This window comes from Myotis yumanensis, unplaced genomic scaffold (assembly GCF_028538775.1).
Source record: "Myotis yumanensis isolate MYYU_CA2020_CCGP unplaced genomic scaffold, mMyoYum1.0.hap1 SCAF_2, whole genome shotgun sequence".
Lineage (NCBI taxonomy): Eukaryota > Metazoa > Chordata > Mammalia > Chiroptera > Vespertilionidae > Myotis > Myotis yumanensis.
The window spans coordinates 24,932,219-24,954,337 of NW_027223753.1; the positions used below are offsets into that span (position 1 = coordinate 24,932,219).

General features: G+C 51.5%; 1 protein-coding gene and 1 pseudogene across 3 annotated transcripts; both read right to left on the reverse strand.

Moving 5' to 3' along the window:
* Positions 1–6,746: 6,746 nt before the first annotated feature.
* On the reverse strand, positions 6,747–6,906 carry LOC139004467 (small nucleolar RNA U3; annotated as a pseudogene).
* Positions 6,907–11,046: 4,140 nt separating this feature from the next.
* Positions 11,047–19,381, reverse strand: FHL3 (four and a half LIM domains 3). Of its 3 annotated transcripts, none has more exons than XM_070404766.1 (6): positions 19,228–19,381; positions 13,886–14,059; positions 13,622–13,796; positions 12,259–12,428; positions 11,950–12,136; positions 11,047–11,823 (listed from the first exon to the last, which is right to left on the reverse strand). In XM_070404766.1, the coding sequence occupies exons 2-6, from the start codon at positions 14,039–14,041 to the stop codon at positions 11,669–11,671; spliced, it is 843 nt and encodes a 280-aa protein (XP_070260867.1). In that variant the 5' UTR covers positions 14,042–14,059; positions 19,228–19,381; the 3' UTR covers positions 11,047–11,668. The 3 variants fall into 3 exon arrangements, with proteins under 3 accessions (XP_070260867.1, XP_070260869.1, XP_070260868.1); XM_070404768.1 differs by having other exon boundaries at positions 19,312–19,363; XM_070404767.1 differs by lacking the exon at positions 19,228–19,381 and adding an exon at positions 14,904–17,430.
* Between the last annotated feature and the right edge of the window lie 2,738 nt (positions 19,382–22,119).

Below are 22,119 nucleotides of genomic sequence, written 5' to 3' on the forward strand. Positions count from 1 at the left end.
CTGGCGGGGGGTGTGGTGGAGGATGGCGATGGTTTGCGGGTGCCTCTAGGGGGCGTATAGAAATCCAGGAACCAAGGGGCACTCTGTGTGGACGGAGGAGTAGCCGTCGAGCACGGACGGGAATCGGAAGGCTGGAACGCAAGTCCCTAGCTCTCAGTGTGACTTTTGCTAACATTTTCCCCGTCTCTGGACCGCAGTGTCCTTGTCGGTAAAATGGGGATGAATAGTGTTTTTATGTTGTTTCTTTTGTGAACGAAAAGAGGGTCCTATTTATAAAACCGACAAGTCCAGTGACTAAATGTAACCTCACAGAGTGATCTGATCATGAATTCCTAACTGGGTAGGTCATGGTGAGTAGTCATGCCACAGGCATATAACCTCTTTTCTTTGTCTTTGTCCTCACTCAAGGAGTGAGGATATTTTTTCATTGATTCTTGAGAGAGTGGAGGATAGGGGGGCGGGAAGGAAGAGGGAAGGGAGAAAGAGAGAGAGAAACATTGATGTTACAGAGACACATGGATTGGTTGCCTCCCACTCATGGGACCTGCAACCCAGGTACATGCCCTTGACCCCTTGACTGGGACTGGAACCTGACCCTCTGGTGCACAGGCCAATGTTCTAACCACTGAGCAATGCTGGCCAGGACGGCATATAACATTTAGAAAAATGCTTTTATTGATTTCAGAGAGGAAGGGAGAGGGAGAGAGAAATAGAAACATCAATGAGGAGAGAGAATCATTGATTGGCTGCCTCCTGCATGCACCACACTGGGGATCGGAATCGAACTGAATTGAACCGCAACCTCCTGGTTCATAGGTCAATGCTCAAACAATGAGCCAAGCTGGCTGCACTGCATATAACATTTTTAGTAAAGAGTTTAAGTCCAGCCTGGCCAGCGTGTTTTTATCTCTCTCCCTCTCCCTTCTTCTCTGAAGTCAATAAAAGTATATTTAAAAAAAAAATAATTTAAGTCCATTGTTCTTGTGCATCTATGTAAATACACTTTGAAATACCAGCGTAATCCTCTTTTTCAGACCCTTCTTGGCCAGCAAATATTCAAGGACTATGGGATTGTCCAGCACCACTGGAGCAAGGGAATCTAGTGACTTCTGTTGGGCAGCAAGAGTCTTAGTCACTTCAGCTATTTGTCCGATGGTGGTGGACAGATTCCTAGTTATATTCTTGTTGACATGTATTCTGGCACTAGGGACTAGCATGCTGAGGATACTTTGTCTGGAGCATTCTCTTCAGAGTCATGAGTGAAGAGGTGAAAAGGGAAGTTATAATTTGGATGCTCTAAGGCAGTGATGGCGAACCTATGACACGCGTGTCAGAGGTGACACGCGAACTCATTTTTTGGTTGATTTTTCTTTGTTAAATGGCATTTAAATATATAAAATAAATATCAAAAATATAAGTCTTTGTTTTACTATGGTGGCAAATATCAAAAAATTTCTATATGTGACACGGCACCAGAGTTAAGTTAGGGTTTTTCAAAATGCTGACACACCGAGCTCAAAAGGTTCGCTATCACTGCTCTAAGGTCTGAGCTAAGGTAAGCTTTGTTTTTATTCTTTCAAACGATTGTTACGCCCAGTGGTGTGGCTCAGGGTTGAGTGTTGCCCCATGAACCAGGAGGTCACAGTTCAATTCCTGGTCAGGGCACATGCCTGGGTTTTGGACTTGATCTCCAGTAGAGGATGTGCAGCCGATCAATGATTCTCTCTCATCATTGATGTTTCTCTCTCTCCCTCTCCCTTCCTCTTTCTGAAATGAATAAAAACATATTTTTTAAAAAAAGATTGATGGACATCAGAGGTCCATTGTAGGGGGTCAGAAGGGAATTCTTGAGTAGGTCATAAGTGGTTGGGACAGTAGGAAAAAATTAAGAAGTCAGTCTGACAATAACCTGCAAGTTCTGAGAATCCCTAAGGCTGTCTTTTGAGGAAGGGAGGAGTTTAAAATGCCATGTAGGCTTGATGGGTCAAGATTTAATCCTTCTGGAGTTAGGAGGTGTCCTGAGAATGTAACAGAAATTTGACAAAATTGCAGTTTCTCTTTAGAAATCTTATGTCCTTTGGAAGCTAGATTACACAGTAAATGGAGGCTGTTAGTGAGGCCAGCCTCTGCAGAAGGAGAACATAAGAGTAAATCATCGATGTATTGGAGCAAAGAGGACCCACATAGGAAGGAAATGGTGGCTATACTGGCCTTAAGGATTTGGGGGAAAGAAGCCAGGCTTTCTCTGAATCTTTGGGAAAGAACAGTCCAAGTAAATCGTTGGCCTTTCTGCAGAGGTCATAGCCAAAAAATATCAGCTTTCAGAGGGAACATTAGAGAACAGGGTGTGGGTGTTGGAAATCATGGACTGTCAGGGAATGACTATGTTATTTATGGCTGAGGTCTTGAACAAATTTCCGTCCTTTTCCATTGGGTTTGCAGATGGATAAGATGGGGGTATTACAAGGGCTGGCCCTAGGGATGATTAGGTATCTATAATAATAAAGGCATAATATGCTAATTAGACCAGACGACCTTCCAGACAAAGCCAGGGCTGTGAGGGAAGCCTGGGTCCCGGGTGCCAGAGGGAAGCAGGTGTCAGCAGCTAGGGGAAGGAATGCCTACTCTTGCACGAATTTCATGCACTGGGCCTCTAAAAAATATATATATAAATCCTAGCTAATGCCTCAGGATTTAGGGGGTATTATTTAATACTAGAGGCCCAGTGCACAGATTTGTGCACTGATGGGGTCCCTCAGTGTGGCCTGTGGGGATCAGGCTGAAACTGGCATCCAACATCCCCTGAGGGATGTAGTAGTGTGCGAAGTAGCCAGTGGTTGGGGAGGAGCTGCTGCAGCTCATCCTAGCCCCACTCACCCCAGCCCCTCTCATCCTGGTCAGCTGAGTGGCTCTCCAGCTGTGGGAGTGCACTGACAACCAGGGGGCAGCTTCTGTGTTGAGCATCTACCCCCCTGGTGGTCAGTGCTTGTCATAGCGACCAGTTGGCCTGTTGTTTGGTCATCAGGTCACTTAGGCTTTTATATATATAGATTAAGGAAGAGTTCTGGGGGTCTACCTGTGTTTTACTTGGGGGTTCTGAATGCACAGGGCCCACATCAGGGTTGGACTGTGCCCAAAGGCTTTTGGGCAGCAAAAGCTAGTTGAATAAATGGGGATTTGGGAGAGAGCCACTCTAGAGATAGGATCCCTGGTGAGAAAAGGTTTGGCCTTAATCACTGAGCTCCCAGGATTGGGATTTCTGGTCAAGGGCATGTACCTGGTCGAGGTGTGTGCAGAAAAGGAAATATGGGCTTGGTAGGTTTCTAAAAAGTCCCTTCCCAGAAGGTGTATGGGAGCTGATAGAATGAGTAATAAATGATAATTGTTACCGGTAAGAGGTCTCAATTGAAAAGGGATGAGTAAGGATTTAGGGACTGTCATAGTTTGGCTGGCTGCCCTGACCATCTAGATAAATTCAGAACTCTGGGGAGTTCTGAAAACATGTTGGGGGTTGAGTACAGATAGGGTGGCTCCAGTGTCAATTAGAGCTCTAGCCAGTTCTTCACCAATTTTTATATCTATTTCCCCCAATTGGTTTGTTTTAAGTAGTGGAAATGTCCCCTTACTATCCCTGGAGCATCTCTAGACCTGCTTAAAGAATGAGGGTTGGTAAACATGATCAGGGTTTAGTTATAGTCATTGTTTGCATTTGAGACAGTCCCTTTTAAAACGTCCAGGTATTTACAGAAAAAACAACAACAACCAAGCTTCTGATTTTGATTTTGAGAGACTGGCAATTCTGGGGTATGTCTTTCTTTTTTTAAAATTTTATTAGTGTTTATTTTATGCTGAATTTATTCCCAGGTCATAAGTTTTGTTTCTTCAGTTTCCGCTGGGATATATTTTTCTGGGATATATTTCCCTCTTCTGGTTTAGGAACAATCTGCACGTGTTCAGTAAGGATCCTGTGTGTCGCAAGGAGAGCTCATGTATGGGTTAATCTACTCATGAGCTCTGGAAGTTCCATACCACATCCTGGGAGCTTTGTTCACCTGGGTGTGCTCAATGACCAGAGAGTCTACATCTAAACCCTTCAGTTCAGCATTACTCTCTGCGTTTTTAAGCATGCGCAGCAAAAATTCAGCACTCTTTTTGGGCCACCGACCCTGTGTCCAGCCCCACTGTTTCCCCTGGGCACACCTACCAACTCCACATTGTGACGACGGAATGACACACATTGCTTCTGGAAAGTGACGTCCTTCAGATACTTGGTGGTTTTTTTGGACATGAATACCCTTGACGGCCTGGGCAGTTTCACGAGTGTTCTTAAAGTGAACACGAAGATTTGAACCTCTTGATTTGCATGATTTTGTGGGTGTTTCTGGGTCAAGTGAATAAAGAACCATTTTCAGCCGAAACCGGTTTGGCTCAGTGGATAGAGCGTCGGCCTGCGGACTGAGAGGTCCCGGGTTCGATTCCGGTCGGGGGCATGTACCTGGGTTTCAGGCACATCCCCAGTGGGAGATGTGCAGGAGGCAGCTGATGGATGTTTCTCTCTCATTGATGTTTCTAACTCTCTATCTCTCTCCCTTCCTCTCTGTAAAAAATCAATAAAATATATTAAAAAAAAAAAGAACCATTTTCAGAGGTCACCTCTGGCTGCTTTTGGGAAGAGTGGGACATCTCTCTCTCTCTTTTAAGTATTTATTTCTCAGCTTTAAGAAAAATGTATTTTTATTGATTTTAGAGAGGAAGGGAGAGATAGAAACATCAATGATGAGAGAATCATTGATTGGTTGCCTTCTGCACACCTCACACTGGGTATTAGAGCCTGCAAACCAGGCTTGTGCCCTGACTGATAATCAAACCAGGACCTCCTGGTTCATAGGTCAACGCTCAACCACTGAGCCACACCGGCCAGGCAGGGCATTTCTTTTTAATTGTTGTAGTTGGAGTGCCAGAGCTTAGCAGTCGTTTCCTGATAATCTAGGGCTATGTAGCCCTAGGTTTCTATCTTTCTCTAAAGTCTTACATTGCTGGCTAGCCAAAGAGGCTGTAGTATGGGGTTGTCTTGTGGCCCAGTTAAGGTCATGTTTTACTAAGGTACTAAAGGCTTCAGAAAAGCTAGCCACAAATATGAAATTGAACAGACTGAGAGTTTCATTACTCAATTTTTTAATCCCTGAATTTTGTTGGAAAGTCCGTTCAGACCTATCAAAATAGTCAGGAACAGGTTTGTTCTTTTTCTGTAGACAACGGTGTATGGCTTTCCAAATGACTCGGCAAGGAAAGATTTGGGGAATAATTTAGTGGCCTGTGTGTTTTCTCAAAGCCCTGGGCATTTAAGTCCTCCTGAGGTTCATTCCAATCAACGGCCAACAAAAATTTCCAGGCTAAATATTCCCTACAAACATGTGAATAATGTGATAAAGATCAGAAAACCCAGGCTGATAGGTATTGATAATGAGATTGAAATGCCATTCAAATTCAAGGGAATTAATCTTAGGGCAAGGGAAGTCCATACATTCCGACTTAGTCCAAGCGGCATCAGAATTCTGATGGTCTCCATCGCCAATCCAACCTTAAAAAGAACTATTAAGGGGGAGGGAGGTCTGGTGCATTAAGAGAAGTACACGTCAGGAGAGGAGAAAACAGGAAGTTCAGAAAGAGCAGAAAAGGGAGAAAAAATTGGGGTGTGAAGTGGAAGTGGTGGGAGAGGTGAAGAGGGTGTTAGGTCTAGATTCAGAATAACATGGGCAAAACTTAGAGTCTCCCAATGGTTCCTCTTTAACTTCAATTTCACAGGTGAAAATTCCTTTTTCTAATTTATCAAGGTGTTTATTCCATTTGGAATTATTCTCTTTAAGAGAAGTGATAATGGGTTTCATTCTCAAGGTACCAGTTAAAGAAAGCCTCCCATTGTCTTAGGGGATTTGGTATTTTCTTTGTGCCAATTGTGCTTGCAAATAAGCAAGTTTTGAAATTTCAAAAGAGCCCCCTCCGGGCCAGCAAACTTTAAGATCATTCTGGGTCTGAGTGATATTTGGCCAAAGACCCAGCCAGATACAACTCTCTGCGCTATAGGTCCTATACATAAGGTTGGCTGGGGTACCAGAGGGTGGCTGGTTTTTGAATGGGAGCTTAGAACATGGACTGCCCATTAACACCTAATGAAGATGACCCATTATCCCTTCAAGTGCCCCTTAGCCTAACTGTCCCCACAAAAGTTTATGGATGAGGTCCCAAGAGTCCAAATTGAACCCTGCTGGCGTGGAGGCATTGATTCTGAGAAGGCATTGGGAGGAGAGCCTGGGTGCTGCTTCAGATCCCACTGCTGCCATCAAAATGGAAATAAATCCAAATGGGATTGGAATGAAAAAAGGAGAAACTTGCCCTTGCTGGTGTTGCTCAGTGGTTAGAAGGGTCCCAGGTTCGATTTCTGGTCAAGGGCACATACCTGGGTGAGTTTGCTCCCTGCTCCTGGTCGAGGTGTGTGCAGAAGGCAACAGTCAATGTGTGTGTGTGTCTCTCTTTTCCCATCCATCCCCATCCATCCCTCCCATCCACTCTCTCTGAAAAGCAATGGAAAAAATATCCTCAGGTGAGGATTAACAAAAAAAAAAAAAAAAAAGGAGAAACTTTATTCAGGCAAATAGTTTGCAAACTGGGGAGACACAGCCTCCGATAAACAAGGGAAATTGTACTTCGCTTGAAACAAAAGGGAAGACGATTTTGTTTTTACAAAAACCACTCAGACTGCGTCTTCTCCCTCTTACTCTCCCAAAGGGCGGGTTTCACACTCAGGAGAGGACACTGTACTTCCTCCTCGTGGTTTTGGGTGTTCTATACATTCAGAGGCATTCTCCGGTAACAAACCATAGAAATGATCCCCGAAAGTATAGTCTTGGGGGGAGCGCTGTACTTTATACCAAAGTTCCCACTCAGGTTCCTAATTAGGTCCATTTTATGTAAATGAGATATCCAATTCACAGGGTTCTGACTGGTCTGAATCACACAATTCTGATTGGTTGGGGCAGGTCTCAGTCCATTGGTTGAAAGGTGAAAGCAGGATATCCTTTATCATAGTTGACTCGAGCCCTGACAGGTGTGGCTCACTTGGGTGGAGCATCGTTATAAGCACTGAAGGGTCAGGGGTTTGATTCCTGGTCAGGGTACTTATACCCAAGTTGCAGTTTGATCCCTAGTCGGAGCACATGTAGGAGGCAACCTACTGAAGTTTCTCTCACCTCAATGTTTCTCTCTCCCCTTCTCCCTTCCTCTCTCTCTAAAATCAATAAAAAAACATATCCTAGGGTAAGGATTAAAAAATAATAATAATAGCCCTAGCTGGTTTGGCTCAGTGGATAGAGCATCGGTCTACAGACTGAAGGGTCCTGGGTTTGATTCCGGTCAGGGGCACATGCCTGGGTTTCAGGCTCCATCCCCAGTGGGGGGCATGCAGGAGGCAGCTGATCAATGATTCTTTCTCATCATTGATGTTTCTATCTCTCTCCCTCTCCCTTCCTCACTGAAATCAATAACAATATATCTTTAAAAAATATTTTAAAAAATAATAATAGTTGACTCTGATGACATAAACAAGGAGGGCATAGTGCCAGGAAACCCAAGTTCACCCAGATATTCTTCTTGGTATACAGAGTATGTGAGAAGCCCTCCCAGTAGATGGCTGCTAGACTCTCTCTATTGGTAAAATTTAAGTCGTTGGTTGAACCTGGGGAGTCCACCTTAGCAAGTAAATTCATTCATATCAAACAAATTTCTTCCTGGGGTCCACATAACTTATCTATACAGTGGGGCCTTGACTTACGAGTTTAATTTGTTCCGTGATGGAGCTCGTAACTCAAATTACTCGTATGTCAAATCAATTTTCACCATTACAATGAATTGAATGCTGGGCTGATGTTGTGGCGTTCACTGTGACATTTGCTGTGCCAACTAGCGGTGGGGTATCTGAAGCTGGCTCGTAACCCGAATTTTAGCTTGCAACTCAAAGCAAAAAATTGGCCAAGAGACAGCTCGTATCTTGAAAAGCTCGTTAGTTGGGACATTTGTAAGTCAAGGCTCCACTGTACTAATAAAAAGGTAATATGCTAATTAGACTGGACATCTTCCCTACAAAGCCACAGTGGCGGGGGCTGAGGCAGAGGCAGTTAGGGGTGATCAGGCCGGCAGGGGAGAGCAGTTAGGGGTGATCAGGCTGGCAGGGGAGGGCAGTTAGGGGGTGATCAGGCCAGCAGGGGAGGGCAGTTAGGGGGCAATCAGGCGGGCAGGGGGAGCAGTTAGGGGGTGATCAGACTGGCAGGGAGAGGTGGTTAGGGGTGACCAGGCAGGCAGGCAGGTGAGTGGTTAGGAGCCAGCGGTCCCGGATTGCAAGAGGGATGTCCAACTGTCAGTTTGCAGGGATCGGGCCTAAACCGGCAGTGGGACATCCCCCAAGGGTTCCAGATTGGAGATGATGCAGGCCTGGCTGAGGGATTCCTCCCCTTCCATGCATGAATTTCGTGTACTGAGCCTCTAGTACTCCAGCAGAGCTATTTTAAAAATCTGTATAAACTCATATGGAAATATGGTCACACAAAGTGAAAAAAGCCTGATGTACAACAATGTGTATAAAAATAGATGCCTGAAGAGATTATTTCTCTAAGGACAACCAATAACAGTAAATAACAGGTTGTTCATAAGGAGGTAGCCTGGGAGATCTGGTATGGGAGGGAATTTTTCTTTGTAACCAAAGTATAGCATGATAAGCTTACTAGCAAACACACACACATATACATATATGACTTTTTTCAATTGACAAATAAACTTAGAAATGAAAATACATATGCGCATGCATACTTAGCAAAAAAGAACTAAGAGGCTGTAATGTACCCAGAAATTATCAGTGATTTACCTTTTGTTCTCTTTACTTTTGCAGATTCAGTTTTGCTACAATAAGCATGCATTGTTTTTTGTTTTACAAGTTTGAAAAATAACATTGAGATAATGACTCTTGTCTTGCCTATTCAAGGGGTGTCTAAAAGTGTAAGCAAGACCTCAACGTTAGGGAGAGGACCCCAGGTACAGCTCCTCGCCAGAGGCTTTTCCTGCACCACTAGGAAAGAGTAAGAAATCTCCATTCAGTATTGTGGAGACTCAGAGTGTATCTTTATTTTTTTTTGGGGGGGGGGGGGGGGAGGCTCAGGTTTGGGAGCTACTGTATTTTATTGAATATGAGCTCCTGTAAAATGTTAACCTCCCCATTATTTTATGTTCCACTAAGAAAGAAAGGAAAAAACTTGTCAAATAAACCAGGTCACACCTTAGATTATACGATGCATTTGGTTTCTGAGATGTTAAATTTGAAAAACGTTTATCTTGCAATCAACGACTCAGTATTGTATCTGCACATCTCTTCCTTAGGTGGGTAGATCATCCAAGCAACACCATTCACCTGATACCTTCCTGTCCCTAAAACCTTCCTCTTCCCCCGCTCTGCCCAACCAGTCAGCAAGTCCTGTCTTTTCCACCCCTGCTGCCACCTGCCTCCTTATCTCTCACCTGGACCACAGCACTGGCCTCCTACCCAGCCTGCTCATCTTACTCTCCTATCCATTATTCATACTGCAGCCAGAGTGATCATCTCACGTCCTTGCTTAAACGTTTCCACTGGCTGCTTTACCCGCAGGGTGAGGCCTGTTTAACTTGGCATTTGACTTTTCATGACCCGGCTTCTGCTTGCCATTTTAAGTCTCTTGGCACTTCCTCCAAATGAAATTGCTTGCTGCTTCCTCAAAGCACCCTATGTTTTTTTTTTCAGGCCTCCAGGCCTCTGCACCAGCTGTTTCCTACGCTTGGACTACTCTCCTCAACAAGTATTGACTGAACATGTAGTAAGCGCCGGGAGCTGAGGATGGTGGGGCAAGCAAGGCAGGGTGAGCCCAGTCCTCACAGAGGCTGGTGGAAGGGACAAAAATGGAAACCTATAATCATTAAATTATAAGCACACATGGTGGGCATTTGTAAAGGCTGGTTGCAAATGTCAACCGTGGCCTCGGAAAGTTTAGAATTCCAATAGGGTCAGGGAGGCAGTATGAAGCCCATTAGAGCCCCGGATCTACCAGGGACTACCTATTGTAACTTGGGGGGCCTGGCCCTCGGAGACTCCACCTCTGCGAAATGGAAAAATGCCCGCCCCACAGGATTTCAGGGAGGATTTTATCCGCGGTCCATATAATCACGCGGTTGTGCCGGACCGAGGGCCCCTCCCCCGCGGCGGCGCCGGCCCCCACCCCAGGAGGCTGCGGGCGAGACCTGGAGCGCCTGGGAGCACCGCAGCCCGGAGCGTGCAGCGAGCGCCCAGGCTTCCGCCTCCGACAGTGGGACCGCGAGCGCAGACCACAGGCCGCAGAGCAGGCGGACCCGGGGCGTCCGACGCCGGGTGAGGGGGGGCGGGCAGCGCTCCGCCCCATCTCCCCACTTTGGGGGCCAGCCCCCTCCGCCCGCCCCCGCCCCCGCCCTTGAATCCTGGGGGTGGGGAGGCGGGGCCGTGACCCATTCATGCCGGGAATCGGATCCAGATGTTCCCGTGGCGCGTGCAGCTGCATCCTTGCCTTTTTTGGCAAAAAACGTGCGGCCGCGAGCGGATCCCGGGCCGCCTCCGCTAATCCTCGGGAAGAGGGGGGAAGGGGACTGAGGGTCTGGGCCCAGACTGGGGACCCGCACCGGGGGCTCTGCGGGACTTGGAAAGGACTACTAAGGGAGGGGGACAATTTGTACCAGACGGGGAACCCCACCTGTACCCCCGCGCTCCGGTAAACCCCTCCCTTCTCCGGGGAGGAACAAGCCCTTAGCCAGCAGGCTAAGCCCTAGAGGGACCGTAGCATCGGCGGCGGTGGCGGCGGGGATCCCCTTTCTCCGGAGATTTCCCACCCTGTGGCCCGCAGCTCCCCCCTCTGCCCTGCACTGAGGTCTGGAATAGCCTGAGTCTCCTGGTCTGCATAGCAAACCTCTTTCCCCTCCATCCCCAGACAAACACACGGCCTGTGCTACCTCACACTGCTTTATTGCAGAATCTCTAAGGGGGTGAACCAGTCCCACCCCTCTGCCCATCTCTGGGCGAAATGGAGCTGAAATGAGAAAACACTCAACGATTGCGGGCTGGGCAAAACCCTGTACCCTAGAACCTCCTAACCAGTGAACCCTGATCTGCTGCCCAACAGCCCCAGCCCTGGGGACAGGAGTGGAATGGGGGTGGGGAGGGCCAAGCCTGAGTACAGGACTTCGCGGGCACCCAGAGGAGACCTAAAGTCTGCCGAGAAGCCTAGATTGAAGGCCTGGGTCCGAGTCCAGGTTTGGAGGGGTGGGATCTAGAGCCCTGATTTGGGGAGAGGGATTGGTCTGGGAACCACAACTCTAGGGGACAGGGCTGAGTTCTAGAGTTCAGGCTTGGGAGGAGATATGAATGGTAGAGGGTCCGAAAGAGCCCAGGTTTGGGGACCCTGGGCCAGGGAGTACCAGTTTGGGGATGTTGGAGTGGGGAGGCTGAATCCTGGAGCCCAGGGGGAGCCCCAGTTTGGGGAGAGGGTGGGTCCCAGAGGTGGTTTGGAAAAGGAGCCTTAGTCCTCAGGGCCCTGGTTTGGGAGGGCCGGGGCCCAGGAGCCCTGGCTCAGGGCCCTGCCTGGCTGCAGCCCTGGCACAGCACTTTGTCTCCGTCGGGCACGAAGCCTTGGCCCACCAGGGAGGTGGAGCAGCGGGCGCAGGCGAAGCAGCTGTGATGCCAGTGGCGGTCTTCAAAGGACACGTACTTGCCCCCACCGAGTCCTGGAGGGAGGCTGGAAGTTAGCTCTGCTGACCTAGAGGGTGGTCCTGGCCCTCGGTCTCATCCAATCCCAGACCCCGTTCCCTGACCTGCACCCCACCCGCTCAGTGATTTGACCCTTCTCCCACCTGTGATGGGGCGCTTGCAGCTGCTGCACTTGGGTGCAAAGAGTTCTCCAAAACAGGCCACACAGTAGGGATCATCATCCCGGGAGGTGAACTGCTGCCCTGCCAGGGGTGTCTGGCACCCAGTGCAGACCAGGCATTCTCGATGCCAAGGCTGGTCACGGTATGTCACGCCACCCTGCGTCAGCGTCTGTGGGGGCAGCATCTGTCAGCAGGGGGGAGTGGGGATTCCCACGCCATCACAGAGCCTTGCTCACCCCCACCCATCATACAGTGGAGACCAGGGCCCCACCCTGCTGGCCCAGCCCCCACCTTGCTGCAGCGGGCACAGCGAGGAGCAAACTTGTTCTCATAGCAGGGCACGCAGTAGTGAGCACCCTTGTCGGGCACGAAGGAACGGGAGCCCAGTGGCTGCTCACAGCCGCTGCACAGGAAGCAGTGCTCGTGCCACGTCTGGCCTCCGTACTCCAGCTTCCGGGACCCTGTGGGGAACAGGGGTCCCACTCAGGAGCTGTGTGCCAAGCTCCTGAGTGCCACCCTCTGCTATGGCCCTGTTCCCCAGGAGAATCCCCACTGTTTCCATAGCTCAGGCAGGGTGGTGTCCATGCACATGCAGCAGGACCCCCACCACACATATTGTACATGCTAACCTCCCCCAAACACTGGACATGTTGGCCATGCACATGCTAGGCCCCCATAAACTAGACATGAGGGTTTGGCATATGTGCAATCCTCATATGGAACAGATATGACTGTCTCATGTCATAGGCATGATGGCTCAGTAGATGCTAGGCCAGCGGTTCTCAACCCGTGGGTCGAGACCCCTTTGGCGGTCGAACGACCCTTTCACAGGGGTCACCTAAGACCATCCTGCATTTCAGATATTTGCATTACAATTCATTAACAGTAGCAACATTACAGTTATGAAGTAGCAACAAAAATAATTTTATGGTTGGGTCACAACATGAGGAACTGTATTTAAAGGGCCAGAAGGTTGAGAACCACTGTGCTAGGCCCTTATGCACCAGATTCAATGGTTTTAGCGCACCCACAAAGACCCCACTTATACTAGCCAAGCAAGTTCTAATGTTCTGAACACGGTAGGTTCAGTACATGCTAAGCCCCTGCATATCCCAATCATGCCATTCTCCACAGATTCTAAATCCTTACGCATATTAGGCATGCACTCAGCACACATGTTAAGCCCTGTTTATCTGTCTCTGCACACACCAAGACCCATTGTACCAAGCATGACAGTCTTAGCATACTTTTAGCTCCTACATGCACCAAACATGCAGCTCTTTTGACATGTTAAACCCCAAGGTGTGTCAGTTTGTCCATACATGGTAAGCCCACAGGTGTGTACCAGGCCCACCGGCCCAGCGCATATTAAACCCTCAGGAATGTACTGGGCTTGTCAGTTCCTGTACATGCTAAGCTTTCAAGTGTATACCTGTGCATGCCAGTCCCTATGCATGCTAAGTTCCCAAGATCATATAAGCACGACAGATCCTGCATACACTAAGTTTCTAAGAACATGCTGCCTGTGCAGGTCTTTACTGTACAAACCTCCATGCATGTATCAGATAGGTGTGCCAGTCCCTTGCACATGCATGAACCCTACACAGATGCCAGGGATGGCGGTCCCACACGCAGTGAACCCCCGGGGACGTACCCGGCATGACGGTCTCCCCACAGGCAGAGCACTGTGAGGAGAAGGCACTGCAGTAGCAGTCATTGCAGAGCAGCTCACTGTCCTGGCAGGTGAAGGGCTCATCGGCTAGGGAGCGCTGGCAGCGGCAGCAGCGGAAGCAGCCCTCGTGGAAGTGGCGGTCTTCGTAGAATAGCTCCTGCCGGAAGCGTGGCAGGGACACTGGCACCTTTATCCCCCTCCCTCCAGCCTCCACCCGCTCCCTGCCCTGCCTGGTCTGGTCCTTACCCTCGAGTCATGCCCGATCAGCTGCTGGCACTCGGCACAGGTGTTGGCGAAGGTGTTGTCGTAGCAGGGTACGCAGTAGGGCCCGTTGTCTGTCTGGATGTATTTTCGGCCATACAGGGACTCGCTGCATTTTGCACAGTCAAAGGCCTCACTCATGGTGGCTGTGAGTGAGCCCTGTTAGGGACACAAGGTGCAACAGGGTCACCAAGAAGGGCTGTGGCTTAACTCCTTGCAGGAGCCTTGGCATTAAATAAAGAGCAAGAGGCCAGGCAGAGAAAATGCCAGGTCAGCCCAGCCAGTGTGGCTCAGGGGTTGAGTGTCAACCTATGAACTAGGAGGTCACGGTTCGATTCCTGGTCAGGGCACATGCCAGGATTGTGGGCTCGATTTCCAGTGTGGGGCGTGCAGGAGGCAGCCGATCAATGATTCTCTCTCATCATTGATGTCTCTCTCTCTCTCTCTCTCTCTCTCCCCCTTCCTCTCTGAATTTAATAAAAAAAAATATTTTTTTTTTTAAAAAGGAAGAAAATGCCAGGTCAGAGTAGGTGGTGATGGGGAAAGGGTGCTTCTGGGAACCCAGGAGTCCTGCATGTTTGTTTCTGTATTTAACGGTGGGGGTGGAAGGGGGTCAGGAAAAAATCAGGAAGCAGAAGTTGTTTTCTTATCTGGGCCCTGGCAGATCTGGGGTGAGGGGGCTTTTCCTGGGTCAGTGACTCATTTCCTGCCCCAGCCTGAGTTTAGCCTCCACTGTCCGTACTGTCCCCAAGGGGGAAAGAGCAGGGGCAGAGAGCCACCCCATCCTATCCCATATGAACAGCACTCCCACCCCGTCCTGACTCCTAGGAAGGGAGCCTTGGGATGCAGATAAAGGAGCCCCTACCCAGAGGTCTGGAGTGGGGAGCTTAGGGATGGGAATGGGCTGTTCCTGCCTGTCCCCATTCAGGAAACAGTGGGATGTTAGAGGTATGCTGAGCGGATGAATGGTGGAGGTGGAGGAGGCGATGTCATTGAGCCTCACCTCCCAGGAGAGTCAGCCCAGCAATAAGGACTTCAGAGGCTCAGCCTAGGTCTAAGCAGGAAGGAAATCCTGCAAGCTGGACCCAGGCAAGCTTCCCCAGCTGGACTCTGCTCTCACCCCCTGCTGGGTCTCTGGTCACACCAGCCTGGGCAGCCGTGGCCTGCAACATCTGCAGCAGCTGTGGCAGCCCAGATGGCCAGATGTCAGGTTTTACCAGCAACAGGGGAAGAGAAAAGGGAAATGAGATGCCTGGGGAGAGAGAGGGGAACTGGAGGCAGATTATGCAGCGTGCCTCCCTGCCATCTCCTGCTGGGGGCATCATGCTTGGCAGCATCTGGCAAAACCCAGGAATCTTTCCATCCCCTGGGTCATGATTTCCCTCCTCCCGCCTCTGGGAGAGACAGCCTCTCCCCAGCTTTTCTGATTTCTCAGGGTTTGGGGTTGGGGGGGCGGGGGGAGTGAAGGATGAGAGAGGGAGCCACTGAAGACATTTTCTCTCCAATCAGACCCCCTCTCGGATGGGGAGTCAGGCAAGGGGGAGCCCTAAGAGCTGTTGCTGCAGACACCCACTCCCCCCACCAAACCTCAGACACTTTCCATTTTCTCAGGAACAAAGCATGTTTGTGGGATGAGGTCATCCACACAGCTGCCTCTGGAACAGGAGCATGGGGAGTGGGGGTGGTGGTGGGGAAATGGGGTTCCTGGTCCCTTCTGTTGCCCCTGACACCAGTCTCTAGCCCCAGATTCAGAGCTCCCCACCTCCAGCCTCCTCCATCATGAAGCCTGCTCTCTGAGGACAGGGATCCCGGGGTGGGTGGAGAGGAACCCCCAGGACCCATAGGAAGGGCATGTTCTCACAGCACAGATGAGCCTAGGGAGTACAAAGGAACCCACCAACCTACTCCCTCCACATTAGACCTCAGGAACTGGCAGTCCCCAGAGCCTACCCTGGCTCAAGTTGAAGGGAAAGCCCTCCTTCTCTCAGCCACCCACAGTGGGAAATTCTCGCCAACAAGCGTTGCTCTGCCTTGGAGTTCAGACTCCAGGCGCCAACAGACGCCCCAAGCCTGTAGGATCTGGCTCTTCTGAAGGGATGGCTCGTGAGCTCATAGCTGTCCTTCTGTACAGTGCGAGGACACTCGCTTCATACCCCGGCCTTGGCATGAGGCCACCAGAAGCTGGGGTCTTCAGAGCAGGGACTTCTGGGGTAGGGGCTATGCTGTAGGGTGGAGGGTACCCCCCCTAGTCACCTCCCTCCCCACCACTCAGGCCCGGGTTTCCTCTGGCCCGGCATCTGAGGATTGCCTGGGCTGTCAGCCACGGGCAGCAGGGGGCACACAGGTGGAGTGTGGCCATGCCTCTGTCCAGGAGTGCCTGGGGCCTTTTCCTTCCTTCCTGGCTTGGCCCTAAGCAGCCGCCACCTTCCCAGGCCCATGCTAGCCTTGGGCCCACCCCCTGGGAGGCAGTCACCACTCTGAGACAGGGACACCCCAAATAGGGTATGGGCATGACTTCTGTTTCCTTCCCAGAATCCCCTAGTCTGTCCAGCTGGGCTCTAGTGAGGACAGAGTGAAGGGCACTGTCAAGGCCCACCTGTCTCTGCCCATTTCCCTCCTCCCCCCGTTCCCTGGCAGGACTGGGGGACTGAGGGAGCCAATCTTGTGTTCCTTCATGGTGGGGAGGGCTGTGCAGGGGAGACTGCTCAGTTGGCCAGATGGCGCTCAGCCCCTACCCCCACCAGCACACACTCCTCTACACCTGACCCAGACACACACATCTGGCACCTCTCAGAGCTCAGAATAGCTGGATAAATGGCGGTGGCACGTGGTGTGTAGAGGCTTGAGCTGTGAAATATAAAGCTGGGTGATCTTGGGCAACTCACTCAAGCTCTCTGAGCCCGTTTTCCCATCTAATACTACCTCCTACCTCCTGGGTTTTTTGTGGGGATAAAATGGGATGATATGCCCTAGCTAGTTTGGCTCAGTGGATAGAGCGTCGGCCTGGGGACTGAAGGGTCCCGGGTTTGATTCCGGTCAAGGGCACATGCCTGGGTTTCGGGCTCAATACCCAGTGTGGGGCGTGCAGGAGGCAGCCGATCAATGATTCTCTCTCATCATTGATGTTTCTATCTCTCTCTCTCCCTCTCCCTTCCTCTCTGAAATCAATAAAGATATATTTAAAAAAAAAGACTTAAAAATAAAATAAAATGGGATGATACTTGGAAAGCACCTTGAGTTAGTTAGCTGTCAGTAAATGGAGGATATTCGTGTTTTTATTATTAGCCCCTCCCTCATACGGGGGTCAGACAATAGTTTCTCAGCCAGGCCTGGATCAGGGAGCTGGCCTGGGAGTTGACCTGGACATTCCTAGTGTAGGCCCAGGGAGAGAACAAAGAGGGAATCCCTATGTCCACTTGGGGCACCAAAGAAGCCCAGGCTATGGGGTCAGCCTGACTCCAGCAAGCATAGCTCTGAGACCCCCTCACACAGGTACACAGGTGCACACCTCTGGGTGCTGCTCTCCTCTCACGAAGTGCATTCCCACCCACCCACCCACCGTCTCATCAGATCTCACAAAAGGCAGGCAGGAGGGTAGTGTGGTCATCCCCAATTTACAGCTGAGCACAGAGGCCAGGGACAGGGCAGGGGCATACTCAAGGTCATTCGGGTATCAGAGAGCCCAGGAGTCCTTTGCTGTTTCTCTTTCCCTAGAAATGCTGCAGTGGTGGTGGAATGGGGGGAAGGCGCTTCAGGGCAGGGGGACATGAGATGCTGGATGACATCAGCAGCACAGGAGCCCGGCTCTTCTCTCCAGCTGCCAGCCCTGCCACTGGAAGACACCCAGGAGCCTTTCCAATTACCCATGCCAACCTCAACCCTTCTGCCCCCCTCCAGCCCCCACTGTCCATACCCCTGGCCAGGCCCCACAGCTGTGAGCCAGGATCAGAACAGACCCCTCCTCTAGCTCCCTGGAGTTGACAGGAGACTAAAGGGGAGAAATTGAACTCTCCCCACCCCTACCCCCACCCCCTGCTAGCAGGCACCTACTCCAACCCTCCACTCTCCCCTCCCTGTCCTGGGGCCTGGGAGTCAGAGCAGTTTAGGGGAAAGGGAGAGGGTGGGGGTGGGAAGCAGGATCCAGCAGCTGCTCTGGGGACAAGAGAGGAACAGTTCATTCACCCCGAGTCCCCCAGGGCTGAAGCAGCCCGTCCAAGATCCGAGTTTAAAAATAAGTTGAAACTGTCTTTGTATATGCCTGGGGCTCTTTCTTGATCTTAATCTTACTGTCCCAGGTCCTCTCCTCATGGGGACTAAGTTGGCCCCGAGTTTGTGTTTCCCCACATTCTTGCTTCCCAGTCTTCCGGACCTGAGTCTCTCTTGCTCTGTCCGGGAGGCGGCCAGTGCGCCTCCATTAAATCTCAGTCTCCTGCGTGTAGCTGTTCCCCAGCCCGTGCCCGTGTGTCTGCACACTTCACAGCTGTCCTATGTAGTGGGTGTCTCTGTATCTCGGACTGGCCATCTCCCAACAGCTCGCCTCTGTGAATTTCTACCTCTGAACACCCACGTCTGCTCTCTCAGTGTCTCCACTGGGAAGAATGTCTTGGTCCCCACCCCATCCCAGTTCTCCATCTCTCAGCATCTCTGCATGCCCGAGTGTCTCTGTGTCGTCTCTGAAGGTCTCTACAGGCCTCCCAGAGGCGGATTCGCTGGCAGGCTAAGGAAGCTGAGGCTCCTGGGCCCCTCACTCGCCCAGGACCCCCGCGGCCCCGCTGTAACCGGACAGCCAAGGGGTCCGGGCGGCCTTATTTCTGCCCCCAACCCTGGGAAGGGCCTTGTGCCGTGGTCACCAGGGTCACTGCACGCTTTTTCCTAAAAAGCTCCACAAAACCTGGGTTGGTGCCTATGCCTGGGGCTGTCTCTCACTGTCCTGTTTCGAGTAACTGCAGCCTCCTGTCTGAGCCTGCCTCCCGCGTCCCGGTCCTGGTCCCGGTCCAGGTCGCGGTCCCGGTCCCGGTCTCAGTCTCCCACTCCACTGGGCTTTTGGGAACCTCAGTTTCTAGGACCCTCCGGTCTCTATTTGGAGACTCTGGCTTTTCCATTTCAAACTTGGCCCCCTCCCCCGCCCCCTCCGCCTCCCGCGGCACCCCCGCCCCGCCGGTGGCCCGGAGCAGAGTGGCCTGGAGGTCGCCCTCCGGGGCTCAGCGCCCGCGGCGCCCGCGGCCGGACCCAGGCGGGGGCAGGGGGCGGGCCGCCGCCGCTGGGTCCGCGGCTCCAGGGCTGGGGCCGGGAGCTGGGATCGGAGCCGGGCGCGGCGGGGAGCTCACCTCGAGGCGGCGGCGGCGGCGGGGCGCGCTCGCGGCGAGGGGGGATGTGCGGGAAGACGGGCCCGCGTCCCTCCACGCTCCTACCTGCGGGCCGGGCCGCGCGGGGGCCGAGCGAGCTGCCGGCGGCTCCGGGACCGTGTGGGCGAGTGGGAGCGCGGCCCCAACCCCTCCCCGAGGAAGTGAGCGCCGGGCCCGCCCCGCCCGGACCCCGCCCCCCCCGCCCCTGCCCGCCGGTGCGGACCCCGCCTCCGGCCCGCGATCGCCGAGGGGTGGGGTGGGGGGCAGACCCCGCCCCGCCTCGCGTTTAGCCTGGAAGCACGCTCCAGCCCCCCTTCTCGGGCCCAGCCTAACCTGGCTCTCCCAACCTTCCCTGGAGGCCAGGACCCCGCCCCTGTCCACTCCCTGCAGCTTTTGCAGTCTCTCCCTGCTTGCCCCTTCCCCCTGCTGCCCCCCCTCCCCCCCTTTCCCCCCGCCCCCAGCTGCAAGCGGGAGGCTGCGGTATTCAACCTCGGACAAGGGGTACCGGAGCCAACCGACGGAAGTCCGTTTGGGGACCAACAGCCTCATACCTCTTCGTGTCCTTCTCCCCCACACCAGTTTAGCCCCAGGGTCACACTCAGCCCGGGTTTGTGAAAGGCCTGAATCCAGCCTGGAGGAGAGGGTGGTTTTTGACCCAGGGTCATGGCCCTGTGAGTGACCGAGGTGGTGGAAACACGGAGTGAAGAGAGGATCCTTCCCCCACCCCACCCCCACCCCTATAGGGACCCGACTTTCAAAGGGCTTTATTCCACATCTCTGAGTGACGAAAACAGAAGTAGCCACCTCCTCACCTCCAGCTGCATCCCGGGACTGAAAAGGCCTGCCTAGGTTTCCACAGCGCCAGGAATAGTTTTGACCTTTGAAGCCCAGGGGAGACCCTAATCCTTGGCCCCCTGATGTTTAGGCTTCTCAGGAGTGTGCACGGCCAGGGCCACTCCACGGGTGGTGGAGGGAACCCCTCCTTCCTCACCTCAACAGTTCCAACCCTCTGGCTGCCTCTCTGTGCCCTGGAGGGAGGACTGGCGCCTGCCCGGGACACAAGGCCCCACCAGGTCTTTGAGGCCAACCCTCCTGGGAGCCTCAGGCTTGTCACTAGGAATAAATAGCCTCGATCTGCAAGGGTGGGGAAGGGAGGAGGAGGCTCTGCTGCGCTGTTTGCAAAACAAGAGACAACAAAACCAATCCTGTAAACAATCTCCGCACCTAGAGTGGAGGTTCGGGTGCACAGCAGGCTCTTCCATCCCCAAGCTGGGTCCAGAGACCCATTCCCTCCCAGGCTGGGGCTCCTGGGAATCACTTGCCTGCCTTCCTGGGTCCCAAGTCACCCCTGAAGCCAGGTTTCCTTTCAAAATTCACAGTGGCTTGTTCATTATTGGTGTTCTTGATGCCTAAACGGTTACGTGCCACGAGGGCAGGAAATGGGTCCTTCCTGATCATCACCCCATTCCCGGTACCTACTGCAATGTTTGGGTAATCAATGTTTGGTGAATGCATGAAGGACAGACATGCTTCAGTTTGGATCCCTCCTTCCCCCCTAGTTTGGCCCATAGACACCTATTATCTGGAATCCAGGGAGCGAGCATCCAGACCGTGTGTGGGCCCTTTCTTTGGGGTTAGTCTTGCCATTTGGAGTAGAAGGCAAAACAGTTTGCTCTGGGGGAAGGGGACTGGTGAGCAGCCTTCTGAAAGGAAGAGGTTATGAGTGAGAAGGATGGTGCTGGATCAAAGGTAGAGTTGGGTCTCTGGCTTTTACTCATGGCTTGAACATCCTTAAAGAGCCCATCTTTTCCGAGTTCTTACTTTGCACCAGCCCTGTCTGGGCAGTTTATATATATGAATGCATTTGATTTTCCAATAACTTTTGAAATGTCTAATTTTATCCCTGCTTTAAGGATGAGGAAATGGAGGCACAGAGAGAGTAAGTCACCTGCCAAGGGTGACACAGCTAATGGCAGATTGGATTCAAATCCAGTCAGATGTTAAAACTCCTTATGCCAAGAAAAGAGTGTGGGGCTAAAAATATTAATACTTTTTCTCCCACCTTCTAAGTTCTTCTTACGGGGCTAATCATCAAATTAACAGAGAAGATTAACAGGAGAAAATAAAAGTGTTTTTTTTTTCTTTTTGCGTTTATATTTTTATTTCATTTTTAAAATATATTTTATTGAATTTTTACAGAAAGGAAGGGAGAGGGATAGAGAGTTAGAAACATTGATGGGAGAGAAACATCCATCAGCTGCCTCCTGCACACCCTCTACTGGGGATGTGCCTGCAACCAAGGTACATGCCCTTGACCGGAATCGAACCTGGGACCCTTCAGTCAGCAGGCTAACACTCCATCTACTGAGCCAAACCAGTTAGGGCTATATTTTTATTTTTTAATAATTCTTTATTGTAGAAAGTATTACATAAGTCCCCTGTTTTCCCCCATTGACCCCCTCTAGCCCGCCCCCACCCCCTACCCCAGGTCCTCTGCCCCCTCCCCCCTTGTCTGGGCCATGCATATAAGCATACAAGGTTCTTGGTTGATTACTTCCCACCCACCCACCCACCCTCTCCCATCTTCCCTCAGAGATTCCGCACTCTGTTCCACTCCGTTCATCATTTTGTTACTTAGATTCCACATATGAATGAGATCACGTGATACTTGTCTTTCTCAGATTGACTTATTTCACTTAGCATGATACTCTCCAGGTGCCTCCATCCTGTCTCAGAAAATAAAACTTTTTAAAAAAAGATATATATTTTTAATTTCAGAGAGGAAGGGAGAGGGAGAGACAGAAACATCAATGATGATGATAGAGAATCATTAATTGGCTGCCTCCTCCATGCCCTCTACTGGGGATTGAGCCC